Source organism: Ambystoma mexicanum, chromosome 4p (assembly GCF_040938575.1).
Source record: "Ambystoma mexicanum isolate Mex_15411 chromosome 4p, UKY_AmexF1_1, whole genome shotgun sequence".
NCBI classification, from domain to species: domain Eukaryota; kingdom Metazoa; phylum Chordata; class Amphibia; order Caudata; family Ambystomatidae; genus Ambystoma; species Ambystoma mexicanum.
In genome coordinates this window covers 1,156,841,603-1,156,863,229 of record NC_090927.1, presented here as the reverse complement: position 1 = coordinate 1,156,863,229, position 21,627 = coordinate 1,156,841,603, and the positions used below count along the sequence as shown (strand labels likewise).

Genomic DNA, 21,627 nt, shown 5'->3' with positions numbered 1-21,627 from the left:
GGCCACCGGACACAACCCACTTCAGAAGACAAATGGGACACAAGCCTTGCACTTCACGACTCCCCAGGTGCGTGGCAGGCAATTCATAGAGGGGTGTGGGGCTCAACTATTTTCATGCAATTTAAGATGCACAATGTAAAACTGTTGTTAAGATGGCATTACACCCCACAAAGGCTCTCCAAAATGTACCCAGGGGTCTGAGTCTCCCTGTTTTGCTGGAGGGGGTGTGGGAAGGTGAGCGACTACTGGCCCCAATGGTGGAACTGTGTGCATGTTCAGACATATTGGAGTGAAGTACTAGGGTGGATTTGAGCAGTTGATGGGATCTCCAGGACGCTTTCTCCTTTATTGATATAGTTTGGCATTGAATCGGAGGAGGAAGACACGTACGTATTGCCTACGCACATGCCCCGTAACCTCTTTCTGGCAGCACGGGTATGTCTGACGATCAGGTGGAAGTGTGCTACCTTGCCCTCAAAAAGAGAATGGATCACTCAAGCACACACCATATATGAAATGGAAAGCCTCTCTGCTGCACTCCATGACTCACGAAAACATGTTGACCTGATATGCCTCCCCTTCATAGAACATTATGCAATTTACTGAGATTCCTTGCCGACCCCACCATAGCACGTCTCCTTTGAGTTTGGCTCCAGCCGCATCGAAGTTCTTGCCGCGCTGTTAAGCGTATTATACACTTCTCTTTTAGCTGGGGACTACAAGATGGTGACTGATCCCAGACTAGATCACGTTATAGATTGGTGGGCTTAAGAGATATGTAAGTTGCGAAAGTGGACTTTTTACTTAACATTTTATGCTTTATCAACCTTCCTGATGTTGAGTTGGGGGGAGGTGGGAGGGAAAGGGAGAGGATGGGGGAATGGGAAGGGAAAGTCACATGGGAAAACTTGCTTTTTCTTTTGCGTAATCGTTGATGCACCCACTGTCTGTAATATCAGGTTATCGTATTGCATCCAATATGTGATTATGCAAAATCAATAAAATACATTTGGAGAAAAAAAAAGTCTGGGAGGAGTCTTTGGAGTACTTGTTTCTCCTTGAATCGCTGCATGAAGCCAGAATAACAGTGCTACTCAATCCAGATATACCTAGAAACGACCGTGGGTCATAAAGGCCCGTCACTCGTGAATGTTGATACTAAAATGTATGCGAAAGCGCTGGCAAACGGCTTGCTCCATTGATGCCGTACCTGGTCCATAGGGACCAGGCCGTCTTCATCCCTTGCAGATCAACGACCCTTAACATCTGCCGTTCATTTAATGTCATGGCGAGGCTGACCCCTGAAGATTCATCAGCGACAGTGACGCTAGATGTGCAGAAAGCTTTTCATATGGTGTCATTGGAGTGTCTCTTTACCGTATTGGGGAAGATGGGTATTGGCTCTACTATTTTTTGCTATATTAAACTCCTATATTCTCGACCCGTGGCCAGGGTGTTGGTGAACTCTCAAGTCTCTAAACAATTTGTCCTTGGTAGAGGCACCCACCAGGAATGTCTCCTATCTCTGCTATTATTCGCCCTAGCCATTGAGTCAATGGTGGATTTAGTTAGAGAACGCCACAGGAATTGAGGGATGCGGCTGAAGGGACCTCCAGAGATAATTTCATTATACATGGACAATGTATTACTCTGTCAGAGACCCGCTAGTCAATTTGGACCCGGTTATGCGTGATATCACACATGTTGGTGAGTACTCTGGCTTTGTAGTAAATTGTACAAAATCTGAGATTTTCCCACTGACAGCCGCCACAGAGGAACCGGGTGGTGACTTTCCCCTGTGATTGGCGTACAATCGTACTAAATACTTAACGGTTACTATATCTAGTGAAAAGAGCATGCTCCTCCGGGACAGCTACATTGCTTAGGAGCGATATGTGGAGGAGAGAATAACTACATGTAGAAGGGCCGCCCTCTCACTAGCGGGTAGGCTGGCCCTTGTTAAAATGGTATTATTGCCTAAATTGCTGTATATTTTTTTCAGTTCCCCTCTGGCCAAGCAAATCTTTTTTTGCAAGAATTCATAGGTCTCTCACAATTTCTGTGGCACGCGGGTGCCGTCTGGGAAAGATGGTCGGAAATGTCACTGCTATATGACGGGTGGGTTTGCAGCGCCACATTTTCAGATGTATTGGCTGCCAGGTCAGGCACAGTTCACCACATATTGGTACCGAAATGGGCACTCCCTGCCACATGTTAAACTAGAGGGGTTGGTGGCAGGTGAATTGGATACTAGGACACTGCTGCTTGATGTACAAATATAGAAACAACTGCCTATATGACCCAGTTCTCAGTATAGTCACTGCAGGGCGTGCTATTTATGTGAAAATTGGAGTTGCACATTCGTATTATAGCTGGCTTCCATTGTGGAGGTTCTCGGGCCTTACCCCTACATGGGATAGATCAGTTATTTCATACTGGGAGCGGATGGGATATAGGACTTTGGGTGACATCTTTCCGGAGGGCAAGTTTATCACACCGCAAAGGTGGAGTTGGGAACCTAAAGGCACGGCTCTGGAAATAGTACAATATTATAGGCTGCGTGCAGCGGTCACTGCATGGTGGGAGGATTACCCTGCCGAGCCGGCCAAAGATTACCTCCTTGTATATATCACCAACTCCGGGGGTGGGCATAGACTTCTGGCCACATTATATAAAATAATAATGAGCAAAATAGACTTACTAAACCCCGGAGTAAGGCCCTGATGGGCGTATGACTTTGGTTGGACCTGTCAGACAGTCAGTGGAAGCAGATGTGTTCTCATAACAAAACTGTATCACTGAACTCCAAATTCACACTAGTGCAATATAAGATTCGTAACAGACTATTACACGCCGGAGAGGATTGGCAAAATGTACCAATTGACCGACAGTGCATGCCCAAGGTGTCACTTTGAGGAGATCTCCTGCCATCGGTAGCTCTCTCCTACTTCATCCTACTGCATGGAACTAGGCACCATATACCGCCCGCTGCCATCTTAGCAGATCTCTCTGGCATACCATTTCCCATCGGTTTGCCAAGAGGTTCAATGTAACCAAGAACAACAGACTGATATTCCTGTTCTTGTTTTGTCATTCTCATTGTATGTCTTTTGTCATTGTATTGCGCACCTGTCTGGCAACAGGTTAAATGTAACCAAGAACCACAGACGGGTGTTCCTTTCCTTCTATGCGTACCCAAGTAAGCACTGCTGTAATAGCGCCACAATGCCCCAGGGCCGCTTTGTGCGCTCTATAGATTCAAATACATATATAAATAAAGGGGGACTTCGTGTACGAACACCGAGCAAACCTTGATTCCACGACAACAAAACACCCCTGCTGTAAGGGGCAACTCTTGGAGGGGCAACGGTCCATCTGTCCCCAGACCGCTTCCGTTGTTCCAAGACCCCTTGAAGATCAGCAGGGTTCCGTCAGGACCAGAACCTAAGCTTAACGTGACCTTTAACCAAGACTTTTCATCCCGACAAGTGGGAAGTGTGCATCTCCAAGAACCCACTAAATGACATAATCTGCCCACCTCTGATTGGTCTTGGGTGGCCAATACTCTGGAGTCTCAGTCTTCTACCTAGCAACCCAGTTCTACCATCAGACATCAAAGTAGAGATCTTTTGGTGGTTTGATCCTTAGCCAATACAGCTGATCTGAAACTTATATCCTGCAAAACTAGGGGTTTTCTCCACCTTTCTCGTCCTAGTAACTTAAACCTGGCTGACTGTGATCTAATCAACCTCCAGGAAACATGGCTAAGGAAATCGCCAACGTTGGATGGCTTTAATTTGTCAATGGTGCTGGCTGAGAAGGGCGAGGTTGGGCGACTCGGCTGGCCTACTCACAGCAGTACTTTGAAACTTCTGAAATCGGCGTCATCTAACTTCCTTATTTAAGAAAATGTGATCGCTTGGGAACATGGCCTATCATCGCCAGGAAGTGGCACCTGTTCTAAAATCAGGTCTGATTTTAAATGTATATTGGAACCCTGCGCTTATCTCGAATGATTTATTTATAGCCTTGATCTCTTCCAGACTGGACGATTTCTACATAGATCAGGAGTCCACATATTTCATCATTTGGGCGATTTAAACATCCCTGACCTTGTCCAAACGAAACAAAACCAACTTTGGAATCAAAACCAACTTTGGAATTACGACCCTAAACACGCTAGATGCGATAAGTGGAATACACTTATGAACTCAAGAGCCATGCGCCTACTTAATGGTAATATTAGGGGAGATGTTCCTGCACAGTCGACATGGCAAGGTCAGGGTTTTACCTCCACCTTAGATTACATCTACGTGTCCACTAACTTTCTCCCTTTAGTGCACAGTTTCCAGGTAATCACAAATCCTCAGTGATCACAACTTACTTCTCTTGGAATGATGCACGCCTGGCTTTGTAGGCCGAGACGTTACACCAATTGTGGTCGACTCCTGCAACAAAGGACTGCGATTGAGGATGTCGTTGGCTAAAATTAGAACTCTTGCTTCCACATTTGCTAAATCCTCAGCCACGGTGGAATACTCCCCATTACTGGAAGACTTCAGATTTAATCCAACATCCAAAGGGTTCGCCACAAAGACTGGTGTACACACGTTTGACCCTGTCTTGGTGTCTAAAAGAAGCCTGGTTCGAAAACTGGTGCGTATTGCCAAGAGAACGAATTCATCAAAGGCCCTAAGCGACGCAAGGTCGGCACAGCTTAACTATAAAAACTGGCTTCGTTCAAGAAAACACCTAAGGTATCAGAACAATGCTTAGGTCATGCTGAGAACCTTGGCGGGAAGAGATCCCAGTGCTTTCTGGTCACTCATCAAACCGGACTAAACTTCCTCAAGGGCGGACCAGTCCAATCATATAGATGAGGAAACATGGATAGGCCATTACGTAAAGCTCTATACCCCGACTATGGTGACAGGGGCTGTGGTGTTGCCTTTTAAGTCTCTGGTTCCATGGGCTACTTACACTAACACCAAGGAAATCATTGAGCGCATTAAGAAATTTAAAATCTCACATGCAGCAGGCCCACCAGGCTCTGATGGCCTAACAAACTTTATGCTCTGGGAACACCCAGAAGATTGGTCCGCCTTTTTAGTGTCCCTGTTTGGTCAGATCGCCAGTAGTCAAGTGCCTAGTTCATGGAGGAGGGCAATAGGATATCACGCTGGGTGATGTCTGTAAGAGTGTACCGTTATGTTTAAAATCCTGGAACACCCGAGGCAATGCCCATCTTTTCTCTAATATTGCCTGTATGAATGTTTTGAGATGGCCAATTGTATTTGTCTGCAGGAGACATGGTTGACATCAGCCCCCAGTCTTGGTGGATACAGTGTGTTCATTCAGCCTGCAAGGTATTGTACGGGGGGACCCTCAGGCGGTCTCTTGACTGCAGTAAATATTTCTTTGGGCCTTAGTGGGATTGTAATTGCGGGCTTGCCTTTTGGTGCCTTGGGTGTTGATTGTAGGTCTGTAGATGGATCGATCAACCTCCTACTGCTCAATATTTATTGGCATAAGGGAATGCAACTAGTAGATCCGTTTGTAAATGGGATCTGTCGGGTGGTGGACTAGTGGATGGGAATACAACCAGAGGGGAAGGTTAAAGTCATGGGAGATTTGAATGCAGATTGTGATTATTCCCAACAATTGTGGGAACCGGTAGAGATCCCCATGGGTAACTCAGCGAAGAAACTTGTGGGACAGAAGTGGTGTGTAGGTTTAGGTTGTAGGGGGCTATTCCCTATGGTGCGAGGAACCACTGACTCACGTAATATTAGTGAATGGCATACGTGGCATAGTGGGAATAGTTTATCCCTGATTGATTATATTTTTGTTGACACCTTCTTAATGAATTTTTGCCAGGCATTTCATAGTCCTAGGAATTACTGGAGTGATCATTCTATCCTTACTGCGCAGTTTAATTGGGTTCCTAATATCAGGAAATGTCAGCAAACGCTTCAACTGACTGCTAATGTAGCGGGCAATGCTGTCATATGGACTGATTTGTATATTCTCTGCTTGAATTCTAATATACAACATGCACTGAATTGTTCGGCCTATGAGTGGAAACTTACCAACTTTAATGCATTTGCGCTCCAATCATTCGTTGGTCAGATGATTGATGAGCTGGGCCCGAGGTGTGGAGTCAAATGTCATCGCCAGGTTAGGCACATCCATTGTTATATTGCCAATCTGGCACTCGCAAAAAAGAACTTGAGGAGATCAGTGAAACAGATCCAACGTGCTGACCATGAAGAGGCTACCCGTAGGGAGTTAATTGGGAAGCTCAAGCAATCATATAAATTAAACTACTGCAAATAAATTATATTTGAAATGCTTCAGAGTGATGCAGAAAAGATGCTTGGGACCCTAATTGCTGCTGACGTGAGTACATTTTGGTATTTGGTGAATGGGCAGGACCCCAATTATGCTACCTGTCAATCAAACTCAATATCCGAACTAGACTGGATTGAGTTCTATGGGGAAATATTTGGGATATCTACGGTGGACCCCCCATTGGTATTAGATCTAACCAGAGTGAAAAGGTGGAATCCCCCTCTTGACCTTGAAACAATCCAAAAACTGATCTCTAGGTGCAAGTGATCAATGGCCCCCGGACCGAACGGCCTCACAAATAATACCTTTAAGGATAATGAATATATTTGGGCCCATCTCCTGCGCCTGGAGTTTAGCGACATCCTTTCCTCAGGTGTGACCCCAATGTCTTGGAATACAGCTCATGTCGTCCCGCTCTTCAAGTGTGCTAGCAGGACCGACCCATCGAATTATCGACAGATTTCACTAATTGATGCGGATTGTAAGATCTGTTCGTCCTTCCAGCTATCACATTTTGAGGAGTGGGCACGCATGTACCATCCGCTGGACCAATTTCAGACTGGCTTCACAAAGGGCCACTCAACCAACATTAATGGGCTTGCCCTTGAGTGCGTGCAAGAAAGGGTGTGGTTGACATCAGGGGGCTGCACGTACATGGCCTCAATTGACCTGACTGCGGCGTTCGATCGGGTAGATCGAGGCAGATTGTGGAAAAAGTTGGCCACTTGGGACCTTCCTTTAGGGCTCTTGAGGCTAATCAGCTGTGTTTGAGAATTGTGGGGTTCGGGTCCGCTTGAATCAAAGGGGTGATCTCTCGAGGAAAATTCGATCTTATCAGGCGGTTAGACAGGGTTGTACATTGGCTCCCTGGCTCTTCAACCAATATTTCTCTGACGTCGCCCTATCGCTAATAAAGGAAGGACTCCTTGCTCCTAAGATTGGCAAGGAAAAATGTATTTGGCTTGCATATGCTGACGACCTATTAATTTTTGACAATACTAGGGTGGGGTTGCAATGGTCTCTTACCAACTTTGAAGTATATGCTAAAGCCAATGGCCTAATAATTGATCACAATAAAACAAAAATATTATCCTTCAGGAAAGCGAGGGCAAAGACCTCAGGGTTTATTGGTAAGTTGGGTGAGACTTCCCTGAAACTTGCTAGGTCCGTGCGTTACTTGGGATTACATTTTTCAGACTACCAGGGTTCAAAGGTAATTACTGAGCCTATCATATATAAGGCAAAATTATTGGAGGCTCAGCTAGCCAAGATCGATCGAAAGTTTGGTATATTTTCCCTGAAATCCACGTTGATTTTTTTTTTAAAAAGTAAAATAATTTCTAATTTAATCTATAGCCTGGAATTACTATTGGAGAAAGTTAGTGGAATATTGAACCGAATAGAGGGCCGCATTTGGAGAAGAATTTTAGGTGTGCCAAATGCGATTCCTATTTCTGCAATTAGGTTTGAATTGGGGATAGTTTCGATGTGGGCACGGGTACAGTGGGCCTGCATATCTTTGTACTCAAAAATTAAAACTGCAATGCCAAATACGCTGTACCATCTGGTGGGTACAAATTTGGATTTCTCTGAGATGCTGATCTCTTTGAGGGACAGGTCGGAAGCCATCCTCGATGAGATTGGAATCTCCATGGAGATCTTGATCTCGAATCTCATGAATGTTAAAAAGCCTTATTTGATCTAGATTGGTATCAAACTGTCGACAACTTTCACTCCTACCCTTCCTTACTCCATTTGAACCACGAACACAGAACCCAAGTGTTCTGTCTTGATTGTCGTGCAGAAAGAAGGAACCTCTGTCCCCAAGTACCACACGTGTAGAAGGAAAACCACTACCCATGCAATCTTTGAGGCCACAGGTGTAGAGTGTCATCAGCCTGGAACAGGGAACGCCGGAAGAACCCTCCGACCACTGCTAGGCAAGGAATGGTTAAACACAGTGACAGTAAGAAGTACTTCAGTGTGATAAAGGGTAAATACCAGGAGCTTACCTAATGGGAAAGGAAGGGGACTCTGAAGAGAATTGAAGCGGGAAAGTAACCGGCTGCAGCAGCAGGCTGGCGAAGATTTTGTGGCACTCTGAGAACACACCTGAGCCAATTATAGAGCAAGATCATTGATTCGTGATCAGTCCAGAACACAGTCCGAGGTCGAAAGCCAAAACATAAACCAGAGCCAAGGAAGTCCAATTCAGTGTCCAGTAAACAGGCCAGAGGTCGATTTCCAGAAAACAAGAAGTTGCGCCTGAATCCAAGGATGTACCGAAGACAATCCAGGTAAACGTTCCGTGGTCGTGATAATGCAGGAATTGCAAGAGAAAACCAAACACCAAACAGTTCTTTCTTCTTCTTCTCTCCGAGGAAGCAGCTGTGAAGCGTTGCTTCCGCGTTTGCTCAATCCATTTGAATGCGAGGAAAATCACATGACGCGGGTCACACGACCGCGGGCAACGTGTCACGTGTCCCGCGATGTAGACAGGGATTGGTGTTGCCTCACGTGATGCTTCTGTGGTTTCCTGATCAAGTGACGCGAGGATTTCCAAGCGCCCGTGTAGTGCCGCTGAGCATGGGGGAAATCGCCACGGCAACTGCCAATGTAGAAAATGCCGCAAGGATCCCGGTCTACCATCTGGAAAACCCCATTTCTCCAGCATGGGGTCTGGCATGGATTCACATGCTCATGAATATTCCCCGTCGTCAGGCTGGGAATCCTCGGTAAAGAAAAAACCAGTATCAGTTTCGTTTCTGATCTGTCTTTCGTAGTAATAACCAATCACTGGTCTCTGCGTCATACTGACCACAGCCAATGACTGCCCTCTACCTAAGCACCGCCTCTGGCAGCCATCTTCAGATTTTTACCGCACGTTCATGTGTTGGGATCCTCGTGCTATTGCTCTCGAGCGTTAGTGCTATTTTTCGCGCTTTTTTCACAAAAACTTCGATTCTTTCGGTCAAAAGAGCCTCAAGCTCCACCGATCCTACATCCGATCAACGGGGACCCGTGTCGGATTCATCTGCGCCCCTCAAGGGTGAAGATTTCGTCGAGCTACACTTCGGAGGACTCCAGAAGCTTCTCAGGCCCGGTCTCGGAGATGGCCCAGGAGAAGGGAAGCTCGACGCCCGGAAAGCTGTTCAGGGTCTGCCCTGGATGCCAGCTGCAGAACGTCTTTAAGGAGGACGAACACTCTTTCTGCCTTTACTGCCTTCATGAGGACAAGACGCACGTGGAGAAGGACTGTGCGTTTTGCGGCAACATGTCGGAACGGACCATGAAGGACCGCCATCAACGTCTCGCCAACTGGCTGGAGGGTAAGAGCCCATCTGGCGAGAAGAAGAGGAAATCCGAGCGGTCTTCTAAGACCTTTGAGGGCGCCCCGGCGACGGGGGCCCAACATAAGGCTAAGCACCGCGAGTCCGCTGGCACCGGGAGCGCCGAACGGTCGGGCTCTACGGGCGCCAGGCAGGGCGCACCCTCCCCGGCACCATCAACCACGAGCCAACGCTCTGGGTCGGGTAAGAGGAAGGCCGAGCACCCGGCGAAACTCCTGGAGAGGCCCCGGTCGAGCTCTAAGACAGAGGAGGAGCGTGGCAGTGCCCCCTCCCTCAAGGATAAGGCGGTGAGCGCACCTAAGGTGGTGAAGGCCTTGATCCATCCGACCAAGCCCTCTATCGAAACGGTCGCGGCGGCCCTGGCTCAGCCTGTGGAGGCTGCGCCAGTGGTGGCGACCTCGGGGCCCAGAATCTCCCTGCCTCCTCGGAGGGAGTCTTCTTTTGTGCCCATCGATAGGACCCCCGTGAAACCTTCCGTGGGGAAGAAGGGGGGGCAGGGCGTCGTCGTAGATTCGGCCTCAACCTCAGAAGAGGAGCTGATCGAGGTCTTAAGCCACGGCCTAGGCGTGGAAGAAGGCCAGCCCGTCGGAATGGACCCCGACGCAGGTGACGTCGAGGATACCGACGGGGCCCCTGCTCGCCCGTCGGATTCCCCTCTGCCAGCGCCGCAAGACAACTCGGCGGCCATTTTGTTGGCCATACAGTCCTTATGCTCCGAGATAAGGACGAGACTACCGTTACCGACGGAGGAACCTCTCCCGTCGGGGGATCCAGAACCGGGACCTTCTGGTGTTCCCCCTACCAAGAAAAGAAGGATCCATCCACCACCTCCTTTTCAACCGTCACGCCCCGTCCAGCCCTCCTCCCCGTCCACCCGAGGGGATGATACGGGGACTGACACGGCAGCGACGGGTACGGACGACGAGGCATACGACGAGGATATTCCGTCGTCGCCTCCCGCCAGGGCTTCTCCGCCCGACGAGATCGGATCTTTCCACTCCATGATCTCCAGGGCTTCCGAGCTTTTCCAACTCTGCCCTGAGGAGAAGAAAAAGGAAGGCTTCCTTTATCAGCGGCGCGAGGCCAAGAGGAAGACGGTCCTCGCAGTGCCTCTGTTGGACGACATTTCGGATGAGGGCCTTTCCCTCCTCAAGAACCCTTCCACGACGCCAGCTAGAAGAGACCGGTACGAGAAAAAGTACCGGGTCCCGGACACGGCCCCCCTGTGCCTCCGGGCGCAGCCTACCCCGGATTCCGTCGTCTCCGCGGCAGCCAGGAAGAAAGCGGGGGGGGGGTGCGGCCTCCACATCGACTTCCCCGCCGGACGGCGAGGGAAAGAAATTGGATGCTATGGGACGTAGAGTCATCTCGTCGGCAGCGACGACGATTAAAGCGGCCAACGCCTTGGCTATCGTGGCTCGCTACGACAGGGAGCTCTGGTACAAGATAGCTCACCTGCTGGATTTTCTGCCGGACGACAAGAGGGCGGAGGCCCTGGAGATCCTGCAGGAAGGTGAGGTGGCCTCGGACCACGCCATCACTGTGGCGACGGACATCGCCGACACTGGGTTCCGCCAGCTGGGCAACGGCGTTTGCCTTCGACGTCGTGGATGGCTCAAAGCTACGGACTTCCGGCAGGACGTCCAGACCAGAGTCCTGGACATGCCCTTCGACGGGAACAACCTGTTTGGGAAGACAGTGGACGATTCCCTTCAGGCCATCAAGGCGGATACTGAGACGGCCCGGGCCCTCGGAGTTCTGCAGCAACGTCGGACGCCCTTTCGGAGCAGCGGAGGCAAGGGCGCCTCCAGAGGTTCCGGCGGCGGTTCCGCTTCCTACCGTCAAGCGGCCCGCTCGTCGTCGCAAGAGGCCTACAGAGGACGAGGCAAGTCTAGCGGACCCCGCCGTCGTCGCCCAGGAGGTCAAGGCGGCAAGGCCGCGTCCAAGCAGGATTGAACCGGCTGTGGGGTCGGGCCCCCACCGGAGCACCCCGGTGGGAGGCCGGCTGGCGGGCTTCGTCAGCGTGTGGGAGTCCATCTCCACCGACCGTTGGGTGCTGGACGCCCTGGCCCGGGGCCACGCGCTCGAGTTTCAAAGAAGGTGCCCGCGCGTCCCCCCCGTGGCCAGGAAAGAACTTCACGTCCCTCAACTTCTCCTGGAGGTAAAGGCGATGCTCAGGAAGGGCGCCATCGAAATCGTCCCAAAGAGTCTTCGGGGCTCCGGAGTTTACTCGAGATACTTCCTCGTGAAGAAGAAGACGGGAGGATGGCGCCCCATCCTAGACCTCCGACGTCTGAACAAGTTCATCAAGGCGCAGAAGTTCCGGATGGTCACCCTCCAGCACGTCCTGGGCCAGCTGGAGGAAGGGGATTTCCTATCGTCGTTGGATTTGGAGGATGCCTACTTCCACATTCCCATCCTAAAGGGTGAAAATTCCTCAGGTTCGTGGTCCAAGGGCGTCATTACCAGTTCAGAGCCCTCCCCTTCGGACTACGGTCGGCACCCAGGGTATTCACCAAGTGCCTCGCACTGGTGGCGGCGCAGCTGCGCCGCGAGGGGATCCACGTCTACCCCTACCTGGACGACTGGCTCATCCGCGCCAAGACGAGGGAGCTCGCCGTGGTTCACACGGCAAGGACCGTCCAACTCCTCACGGACCTGGGATTCTCCGTGAACTACGCCAAATCCCACCTGGTGCCCGCGCAAGTCGCACTGTTTCTGGGAGCGAGGCTCGACACAGTGTCCCTTCTGGCCTCCCCGTCGGAGGAGAGGACCAGGACCATCTTGGGCAAGGTGCAACGGATGTTGGTGGCCGACGCGGCCAAAGTGAGGTCCATCAAGTCCCTCCTCGGGATGATGTCTTCCTGCATCTACCTCATTCCCATGTGCAGGCTCCGGATGCGCCCGTTGCAAGAATTCCTGGATGCGCGCTGGATCCAGACGACGGGCAGCTTCGAGGAAAGGATCAAGCTCGACGAGAACTTCCGACGAGCGATACGGTGGTGGGGCACCCGCGCGCATCTGACGGCGGGCATGGACTTCCAGACCCCAGCCCACCAGGAGACTGTGACTACGGATGCCTCCCTGGAAGGGTGGGGAGCGCACACCGAAAATCTGCACGCAAAGGGACTCTGGCTCCCGACGGAGAAGTCCCTGCATATCAACGTCCTGGAGCTCCGTGCAGTGTTTTGGGCCCTCAGGTCCTTCCTTCCGTCCCTCAAGGGCAAGGTGGTGAGGATCTTCACCGACAACACCACCACCATGTTTTACATCAGGAAACAGGGCGGAACCAGGTCCCCAGCGCTGTCCAAGGAGGCGCAGGACCTGTGGCATTGGGCCGTCGCCCAAAGGATTTTTCTGGTGCCGTTTCATCTGGCAGGGATAAAAAACACCATCGCCGACTCACTCAGCAGGGAGCTGCGCTCGTGCCACGAGTGGGAACTACGGCAGGATCTGGTGGATCGACTCTTCCGACGGTGGGGCACACCCCAGATCGACCTGTTCGCGACGGCGACGAACACCAAGTGCCGGAGGTTCGCCAGCAGGTTTCCCCAGACGAGGAGCATGGGCGATGCTTTCTCGTTCCCCTGGGAGGGCCTGTTCCTCTACGCGTTCCCTCCCTTGCCTCTGCTAATCCGGCTAGTCAACCTGCTCAAGAGGTCACGGTGCAGGATGATCCTCGTCGCACCCTCGTGGCCGAGGCAGATATGGTTCCCGGACCTTCTGGACTTGTCAGCGTCCCCGCCGATCAAGCTGCCGGCGGACGCGGATCTACTCTCCAGGGAAGGAGGCGCCATCCTCCACCACGACCCGAAGTCGCTGAACTTGCAGGCCTGGCTCCTGCAGCGCTAGAGTTTGGAGGATACGACATACCGGCCGACTGCAGAGAGGTTCTTGCAAAGGCCAGGGCGTCCTCGACTCTTAAATGCTACGGACACAAATGGAAGAGGTTCTCTGTCTGGTGCCACGCACAGAAGATTAACCCTCTACGGATTACGGCTCCCCAAGTACTGCCGTACCTGCTGACGCTGGCCAAAGCTGGCCTGGCACACGCGTCCATCAAGATTCATCTTGCTGCGATCTCCCGATACACCAGAACCACGGGGCGGACGTCCTTGTGGTCTCATCGCCTGGTGAAAGAGTTCATGAAGGGACTGTTCAGATCGTTCCCGCCGGTGAAGGCTCCGGCCCCGGCGTGGGAGCTCAACGTGGTGCTGACCAAGCTCATGGGACCTCCGTTTGAGCCTCTGCACTCGGCTCCGTTGAAGTTTCTATCGTGGAAAACTGCTTTTCTTGTGGCCATCACCTCCGCACGACGAGTGGGAGAGATCCAGGCCCTTTCCTGCAAGGCCCCGTACTTGACTTTCCACGACACGAGGGTAGTGCTCAGGACGCACCCCTCCTTCATGCCCAAGGTACCGTCGGACTTCCATCTCAACGAACCCTTGGTGTTGCCTGTATTCTTCCCGTCGCCTTCGTCGCCGGCTGAGAGGACTTTGCACTCGCTGGATGTAGCTAGAGCGCTGAAGTTCTACGTGGACCGCACGAAGTGTTTTCGGAAGACGTCACAACTCTTTGTGAACTTTGGACCTGTCAATCAGGGGAAGGCTCTCTCGAAGGCTTCCATTTCCAGATGGCTCTCCGGCTGTATCATGTACTGTCATCGGTTGGCAAACCGACCTCTGCCCGGCCGTCCGAGAGCCCATTCCACCAGAGCGATCGCAGCTACCACGGCGTTCCTTTCTGGTGTGCCCCTGCTGGACATATGCAGGGCTGCTACGTGGAGGTCGACGCACACCTTCACGAAGTTCTACTGCGTCGATCGGGATTCCAGGGAGGAGTCCAGGGTCGGCCAAGCAGTGCTGCGCAACCTGTTCGCCTGAGGTGAGCCTGGTGAGGAGGTAAGATGCTTAATGTTGAGTTTGATGCTATGCTTAATGTTGAGCCTTTGCCACCTCCCGTGGTTGTGCATGTGTATACTGCTATGTATTCTTTATTCATGAGCATGTGAATCCATGCCAGACCCCATGCTGGAGAAGGAACAAGTTACTTACCTGTAACTGTTGTTCTCCAGCATGGGTCTGGCATGGATTCACATGCGAACCCTCCCGCCTACCCCTCTGCGGCTCTTCACTTGGTCATACTGCCACTTCACGTGCTTCCAAATCTGAAGATGGCTGCCAGAGGCGGTGCTTAGGTAGAGGGCAGTCATTGGCTGTGGTCAGTATGACGCAGAGACCAGTGATTGGTTATTACTACGAAAGACAGATCAGAAACGAAACTGATACTGGTTTTTTCTTTACCGAGGATTCCCAGCCTGACGACGGGGAATATTCATGAGCATGTGAATCCATGCCAGACCCATGCTGGAGAACAACAGTTACAGGTAAGTAACTTGTTCCTTCCGGCTGAGCCGCTGCCGTTGGGTACGTGAGTGAGACTGGGGAACACAAAGGACTTGGCGGGTGGTGGATGTGTGATCGGACATGACACTGAGGTTTGCCTACGAAGGTTATTTTGCAATTTCCAGATAGATCTTATCGAGGAACTATTCTTAGGTCTAGATGGAATATCTTACCTACTAGGGACATCTTACCAAGGAGATCGCTAATTCCGTTGGGCGAAGCCAGATGTAGGTTTTGTTCGGCTAACTTGGAGACTCTAAAACATCTGGTCATGGAGTGTGTGTTATTACAGCCGCTTAGGTTAACATTTTTGGAGCCTCTCAATGTGAATTCTATTTTGTATCAGGCAGAGTTGGCATGGAAACGGTGCCTTAATATCCAAACTATACATGAGGGTTTATCATTATCAGGATTTATCAAAAGTTTAAATTTGTAATACAGAGCCATATTTCTTCTATTTTACTTTTAAAGCTTCATTGTGTAATGTGTATGGTTAATGTTATAAGAATTTGATATATGTTTTTACCTGATTTTTACAGTATTACCTTTTAAGTAGGACTTCTTTTTTTCCTTTGAAGGATTATTGGAAAAGTGTTTGTATTGATTGAGTATATTTTTTTCTGTTATTAATTTTATTATTAATGTCGATGATGAATTGGATTTTTTTTTCTACTGTAATGTTTTTGGATTTTATTATACATTTCTTGTTGTTTTGTAAAGGTTTAAATAAACCAAATACAAATAAAAAAAATTAAAAAAGGAGGGCAATAATGGTTCCGATCCACAAAAAAAGGGATCAAAAGGACCCAAAGAACCATTGCCCTATCACTCTCCTCGACGTGATAGGTAAACTCTTCGGCACAATCCTCTTAGACCACTTCCACGACTGGTGTAGGTCCACTGATAGTTACAACCACTTCCAATGTGGATTTGTTAAAGGCCTGGGTACGGCAGTCAACATCTTCCTGCTCCAGCTATTGAAAGAAAAATCCAGGTGACGAAAAACAAAAACCTACATGGTATTCGTGGACCTCATCCAGGCATTTGACCGGGTAGACAGAGGCCTGCTCTGGTCTAAAATAAAAAAAAATAACTGTTCTGTAGCCATTTTATAACCTATTAAGGCTATACACTCTGATACCACCTTGAGAGTTAGACTAAATCGAGCAGGGCTCCTGTCTAAAGAAATCAAGACCCTGATAGAGGTGAAACGGGGATGCCCGATGGCACCAGCTCTTAACTTTTTTCTGGAGGATATGCACGATGCCTTCAAACCCATAAGATCATTCCCTCTGAAGGTGGGTGGTGACTACTTTTCGCGCTTGCTGTATGCCGATGACGTAGTGCTCAGCGACCAGACTCCGGTGGGCCTACAGTGGCAACTCGATGCCCTCTATAATTACATCTCTCGGAATGGTCTCGAGCTTAACAAAGGCAAGACCAAAACTATGAGTTTTGGGACATCTATTAAAGCCGAAAATCGGTTTTCCTGGAAAATTGGTGGTGAGAAAATTGAGCACGTGGATTCTTTTAAATATCTGGGATTTTGGCTGAGCGCTGACGTTATCCTTCCTAGTTGGAAAAATGAAAACACTAACCTGCCAGGCGTGCGCATTCAACAGGAAATGTGGGCATTTTTCCATCATCCCTGTTATCCGATTTTATAAAACAAAAGTTATTCCCACTGTAACTTATGGTGCTGATGCTATGCTGTCGTTCTCTGACCCTTTCTGGTCCCGCTTGGAGGGGATCTTTTGGAAGCAAGTTCTCGGGGTTCCAAAATCTACCCCTATTACGATTCTTTGTCGAGAACTGGGCCTCTCTTCCTTGAGATGTTCAATCACTTGGAACAGACTGGCCTTGTTTGCCAAGTGTTTTGCAATCTCAAGACCTCCAATCTTGGACCTGGTTTGTAACGAAACAATTCAACACAACAACCCATTTTTACAGGACTGGCTTCAAGATATGACCAGCTGTCTGCAAGCTATAGGCAGCCGATTTGACCAACTTCTGTCAAACCCTAAGCGGGTGAAAGCAAAATTGAAAACTTTTGACTGGATTCAAACATTTCAAGTGGCAGCTAGAACCACGGGCACGGGTAGTATAGCTCAGTGGCAACGCGCTCATCTTGGAAGCAAGAAGACGCAGAGCAACACAGGTTCGAATCCTGGTCCGTGCTTAGAAACCTATTCGATATTAAGCGCATTATAAATAACCAATTATACTTACTATACTAATTGGTGACACACCTCCCCCTGGAAGGTTGGAAACTGGATTACGTTTGTCCCTATTGGAAACAGTTTCCAGACAAAAGAATACGGGACACATGTCTTCGAGCTCGGCTGAATTTATATCCCACAAAGGAGATCCAAGCTACACAAGGTTTGCTGGAAGACAATCTGTCAGTTCTGCAGAACCCTTGAAGAGTTTGAAACTTTGATACATATTGTTACAGGTTGTCTTGTGCTGAGAGATCTTCGGACAATTCATTTCAGACACTTGTTTTCAGATTTTAGAGCATCTGACCCTGCAGTTTGGTGGACTTTGTTGATAGATGGATCAAAACATAAGTATGTAATTGCTCTTTTTCAATTCCTTGAGCGAATTACGTTCGAAACAGGCTCAGTGAAGTAGATTCAATTTATTTCTTTTACTGTTTTATGTATTCCTTTTCTTTTACTTTTTTAAAATTCTATTAACTGAGACATTTTTGCTAAAAAATTGTTTAACAATTTAAATGCAATAAGTAAATAAATAAATAAAGCTGACCACTTGCACATGCTCTGGAGTTACGATTGCCTAGGTGAATTTGAGTCTGTGCTTAATATGCTGTCTGCAGTGGTGGGTTTACCTGTTGCATGCTTGTCCATGGGTGCACTATTTGGCCTGTGGTCCAACACCCCCCGTGAAACGGACGAGAGCTTTTATTAATATGGGATGCATGGTGACCAAACGGTGTGTTTTACGGAGGTGGAAGGACAAGGCCCTGCCACAGACTAAGGACTGGTTGGCCGATTTGACATGGGATCAGAATTGTGAGCAGGCCTATATTGGGGCATTGCCAACTACATCCAGTCCTAAGGACATATGGGGAGAATTTCGTGCATACCTGGCCAATCAACCTCCAGACTGAGGCCAAGAATGTAAGCATTGAATCGATAATTGAGATGGTGGACCTGCCAGGCCTCAGGCTTGGGGGGATAAGACTGTGCAGAAACCAGCCCTATGGAAATAACCTTAGTGTGTATATTAGCTATGTTTTCGTTATCCATTGACCACTGCTGGGAACGTGATCTGTTGATTTTTCCTTTTCAGGATGTTGTACTCCTTGATTGCCAAGCTTAAATAACGTTTTTTAAAACAAAAAAAAACAAAAAAAATACATGCTAGACAATTTAATAGGTAGAAGATCTCGTACCTATTTACAAACCGGTGGATTCGGATGAGCTCCTCTAGAACCAAAAGGCTTACTTTAAAAATAAAAATGCAAGTTTTAAAAAAGCAATTAAACACATCCATAGGTTTATAATAGAGCTCAAATCCTCCTCTAGCTAGAACTAAACCAGGATCTGGTTTGCTTGCTTTAAAAATCAAAACAAGTTTGAAGAATAATTAAATCTATAGGTTTGTCGTAAAGCCCAAAACTCCTTCTAACCAGACCTAAAAAGTTATCTGTTTTACTGCAATTTGATTGCAGCTCTTACTATCATGCAGCCTTTCACTACCTCAACTCCTTTGATTATGGTCAGCTTCTCCTAATTGGCATGTCTCTAAAACGTCACACTGTCTACCCTTGGGTAACTTTCATAGAGGCTGGCTTCAGTTGACAGAGCTGTACACAAATTCTGTAAGTGAACCGTTTAGCCAATAGAATGCAAATCGTGAACTATAACATACCTCTCATTTATGTTCGACAGCTATGCTAACGGAAACATTGTGTAAGGCTCAATTCACAGAGCATTTTCCTATGGGATTGCGCCATTATAAAACACTTCTATGAATCAGGCCCAAAGTGGTTTACCTTAGAAAGGAAAATGTATGTTTCATCAAATCAATGTGTCTGTGTAGGCCCTTTTGTATTTTTGGACCATGAAATGTCATTGAACATGTCGGTTTGTCCTCTCATCGTGGTGCACAGGTCTCACTATTGTGAGCGCGTAATACTGCTTGTTACATTATCCCAAGTGCTGGCACAGAGACGCTTTCTGTACAGTAAAAACGTGGCCAGATCCAGTATACTTGCTACTTGATGGGACATCGGAAACATGCTCTGCGAAACAGGAGATGAAGTGGAGCTATCCGTCTGAACTGTGTATTATTTTTCATAGCTGTAAAGATGCCTGTGGTACAGAAAAGCTTTTAAATATGCATATGGATTTGCCCTGCAGTTGTTTAACTGCAATTACCTGTCCTGTAAAGGCTTGAAGAAAGTTTAAGGATGCTGCTTTCTGTACTGTGGATGTTAAAGTGCAAGTCCTGGTAATGCGTTGATGAAAAGTATGAGGTGCATTTCTTTATCCCACAATATTAACTTTTACTTCTGTTTCATGCAGTCATGTATTTATAGTGTTTTAGTATTTTTTTTAATTTAGTGTTATAGTTCACATTGAACTTTTCACTTTTTTACAAGCAAATACAAACACTTTATATTACCTTGTTACAACATTATTACCGTAGTACTTAGGACAATACAAGAAGAAAAACACAGTTTGATTAACATCATAGTATCACAGGTTATAGTGTTTTGGAGCAGCATTGATATTCTTATGGAAGCAAAGCACCAGATGCTGGTCACTGTATTGTTCCATGAGAACTATATTCTGGATGTATGTCAACATGCAATAAATACTGCCTACCTAATTAACAGGTGGCTGGTAAGAATATGCAGTATTTGCAAATACGGTCCATTTTTACTGTTGCTACTTACCTCTAATGAGACCTTATGTACTATTCTTAAATGGGATATAATGGGGGAACCTTTTATTAACGAAAAACAAAATCCATTGGAGTGCTACATTCAATTAGTTGTTTCTGCTTATTGGTGTTTCAGAAAGCACTCCTACTCTGCCTTCACCACTGCCATCTACTTTGTTGCCTTCTGCCATCTCTAATAAGATGTCTGCCGGAACAAATAACCCGGAGGAAGCAACAAGGATTCTTACAGAGAAGAGGCGCATTGCACGTGAGCAGAGAGAGAGAGAAGAGCAGGAAAGGAGAGAAAGAGAAGTGGAAGAAAGGTACACCTTGTTTTTTCCAGCTGACTAGCATGTGAAATAGTTTTCCAATGGCACTATGTCATTAATATTTATTTCTCTCAGGATACCATGGTTAGTAAAATAGAATGTTCAGTTATTGAACATTTAAAACATCTCATTAACATTGTGTGCTAGTCTTATCATATATTAAGATGTGTTTAATGGAACAATAGAGGGGTCCCATATATAAAAAAAATTCTTTGCATTTTGAAGATGTTTTTCTGACCTTACAATTCGTAACTTGGCTTCAAGACATTTTTGGTCGTACAATTGCTATAGCGGCTCCTGATGGGTACTCCCTGTCAAATGCCATCAGAAATGGAGGCAGAGGTGGGGGGGGGGGGGTTGCCATTATATTTAAATCATCTCTGACTGTACTAGTAGTACAGAGTCTGCTTATTCAGGATTGCAGGACTTTATTACAATTTTTCTAACGACATCCACATTTCTACACACTTTCATCATCTACCGTCCATCTGCATTAAAACTAGACTTTCCATTGAAATTACTTGATGTGTCTGTTTAGGCTGAATTTCCTAACCTAGTGAGTCCCCCAGCAGCTTTGCTGGATTTTTGGGGTTTCTTTTTTTCTCCTGCCAAGAGTGAGACTCTTTTACCCTCACTCTTGGACATGATTTGAGTGTGTCTCTTTGATTCTAGATGTGTTTAATGGGCTATGCGGTCTTTTACTCCATAGGCCTTCATGTGTTTTTGTGATGTGTGTTACACAGCACCCTCAGTGCAGTAACACAGGGGTGTCATAGTGACCCCCCAGTATAGACTCCATACCCTTGGACTGACTACTGTCTCCCAGGACATGTAAAGTCACCATTGACTTTACTAGTCTCAAATTCTGAACAGAACCAGTACAAACCATCATATTGTGGACGTACTGGCCGGGGCAATTCGATTGCCCTGGGGTCTGTTAGTCGAGGGGGGCACGTCTCCGTCCCCCCTGATCGAGTTTTGGCTGGTGGCAGTGGATACTACTTTTTAAATTCAACCGCGAATATATCCCAATGGGATTTCCCATTGTTCGAGGCTACCAACTTTAATTATTTAATTCCTATAGCCTCGAACATACCGCTGGTTTATTTATTTAATATTAATTCTCCGGTTGGTATTTTTTGCCAGAACTCGGTTCTAAAATGGCATTTGTGTTCGCTTCTGTGACTCCAACCCAAGTTGAGCTCTTTGTTCCACTTTTTGGCGGGCTTCTCCACAGAAGCCCTCCAATGTGGTGCCACTCTGTCTGGGGTACTTAGG

At 47.9% G+C, this 21,627-nt stretch overlaps 1 protein-coding gene across 11 annotated transcripts in view; it reads left to right on the top strand.

Moving 5' to 3' along the window:
• The window catches only part of MAP7 (microtubule associated protein 7), a 1,989,984-nt gene that overhangs the window by 1,185,513 nt on the left and 782,844 nt on the right, over positions 1–21,627 (top strand). For all 11 annotated transcript variants that reach the window (XM_069606765.1, XM_069606764.1, XM_069606762.1 and 8 more), the window contains one exon: positions 20,157–20,343. In XM_069606765.1, the coding sequence (XP_069462866.1) occupies positions 20,157–20,343 (187 nt within the window). The remainder of the gene's footprint in view (positions 1–20,156; positions 20,344–21,627) is intronic.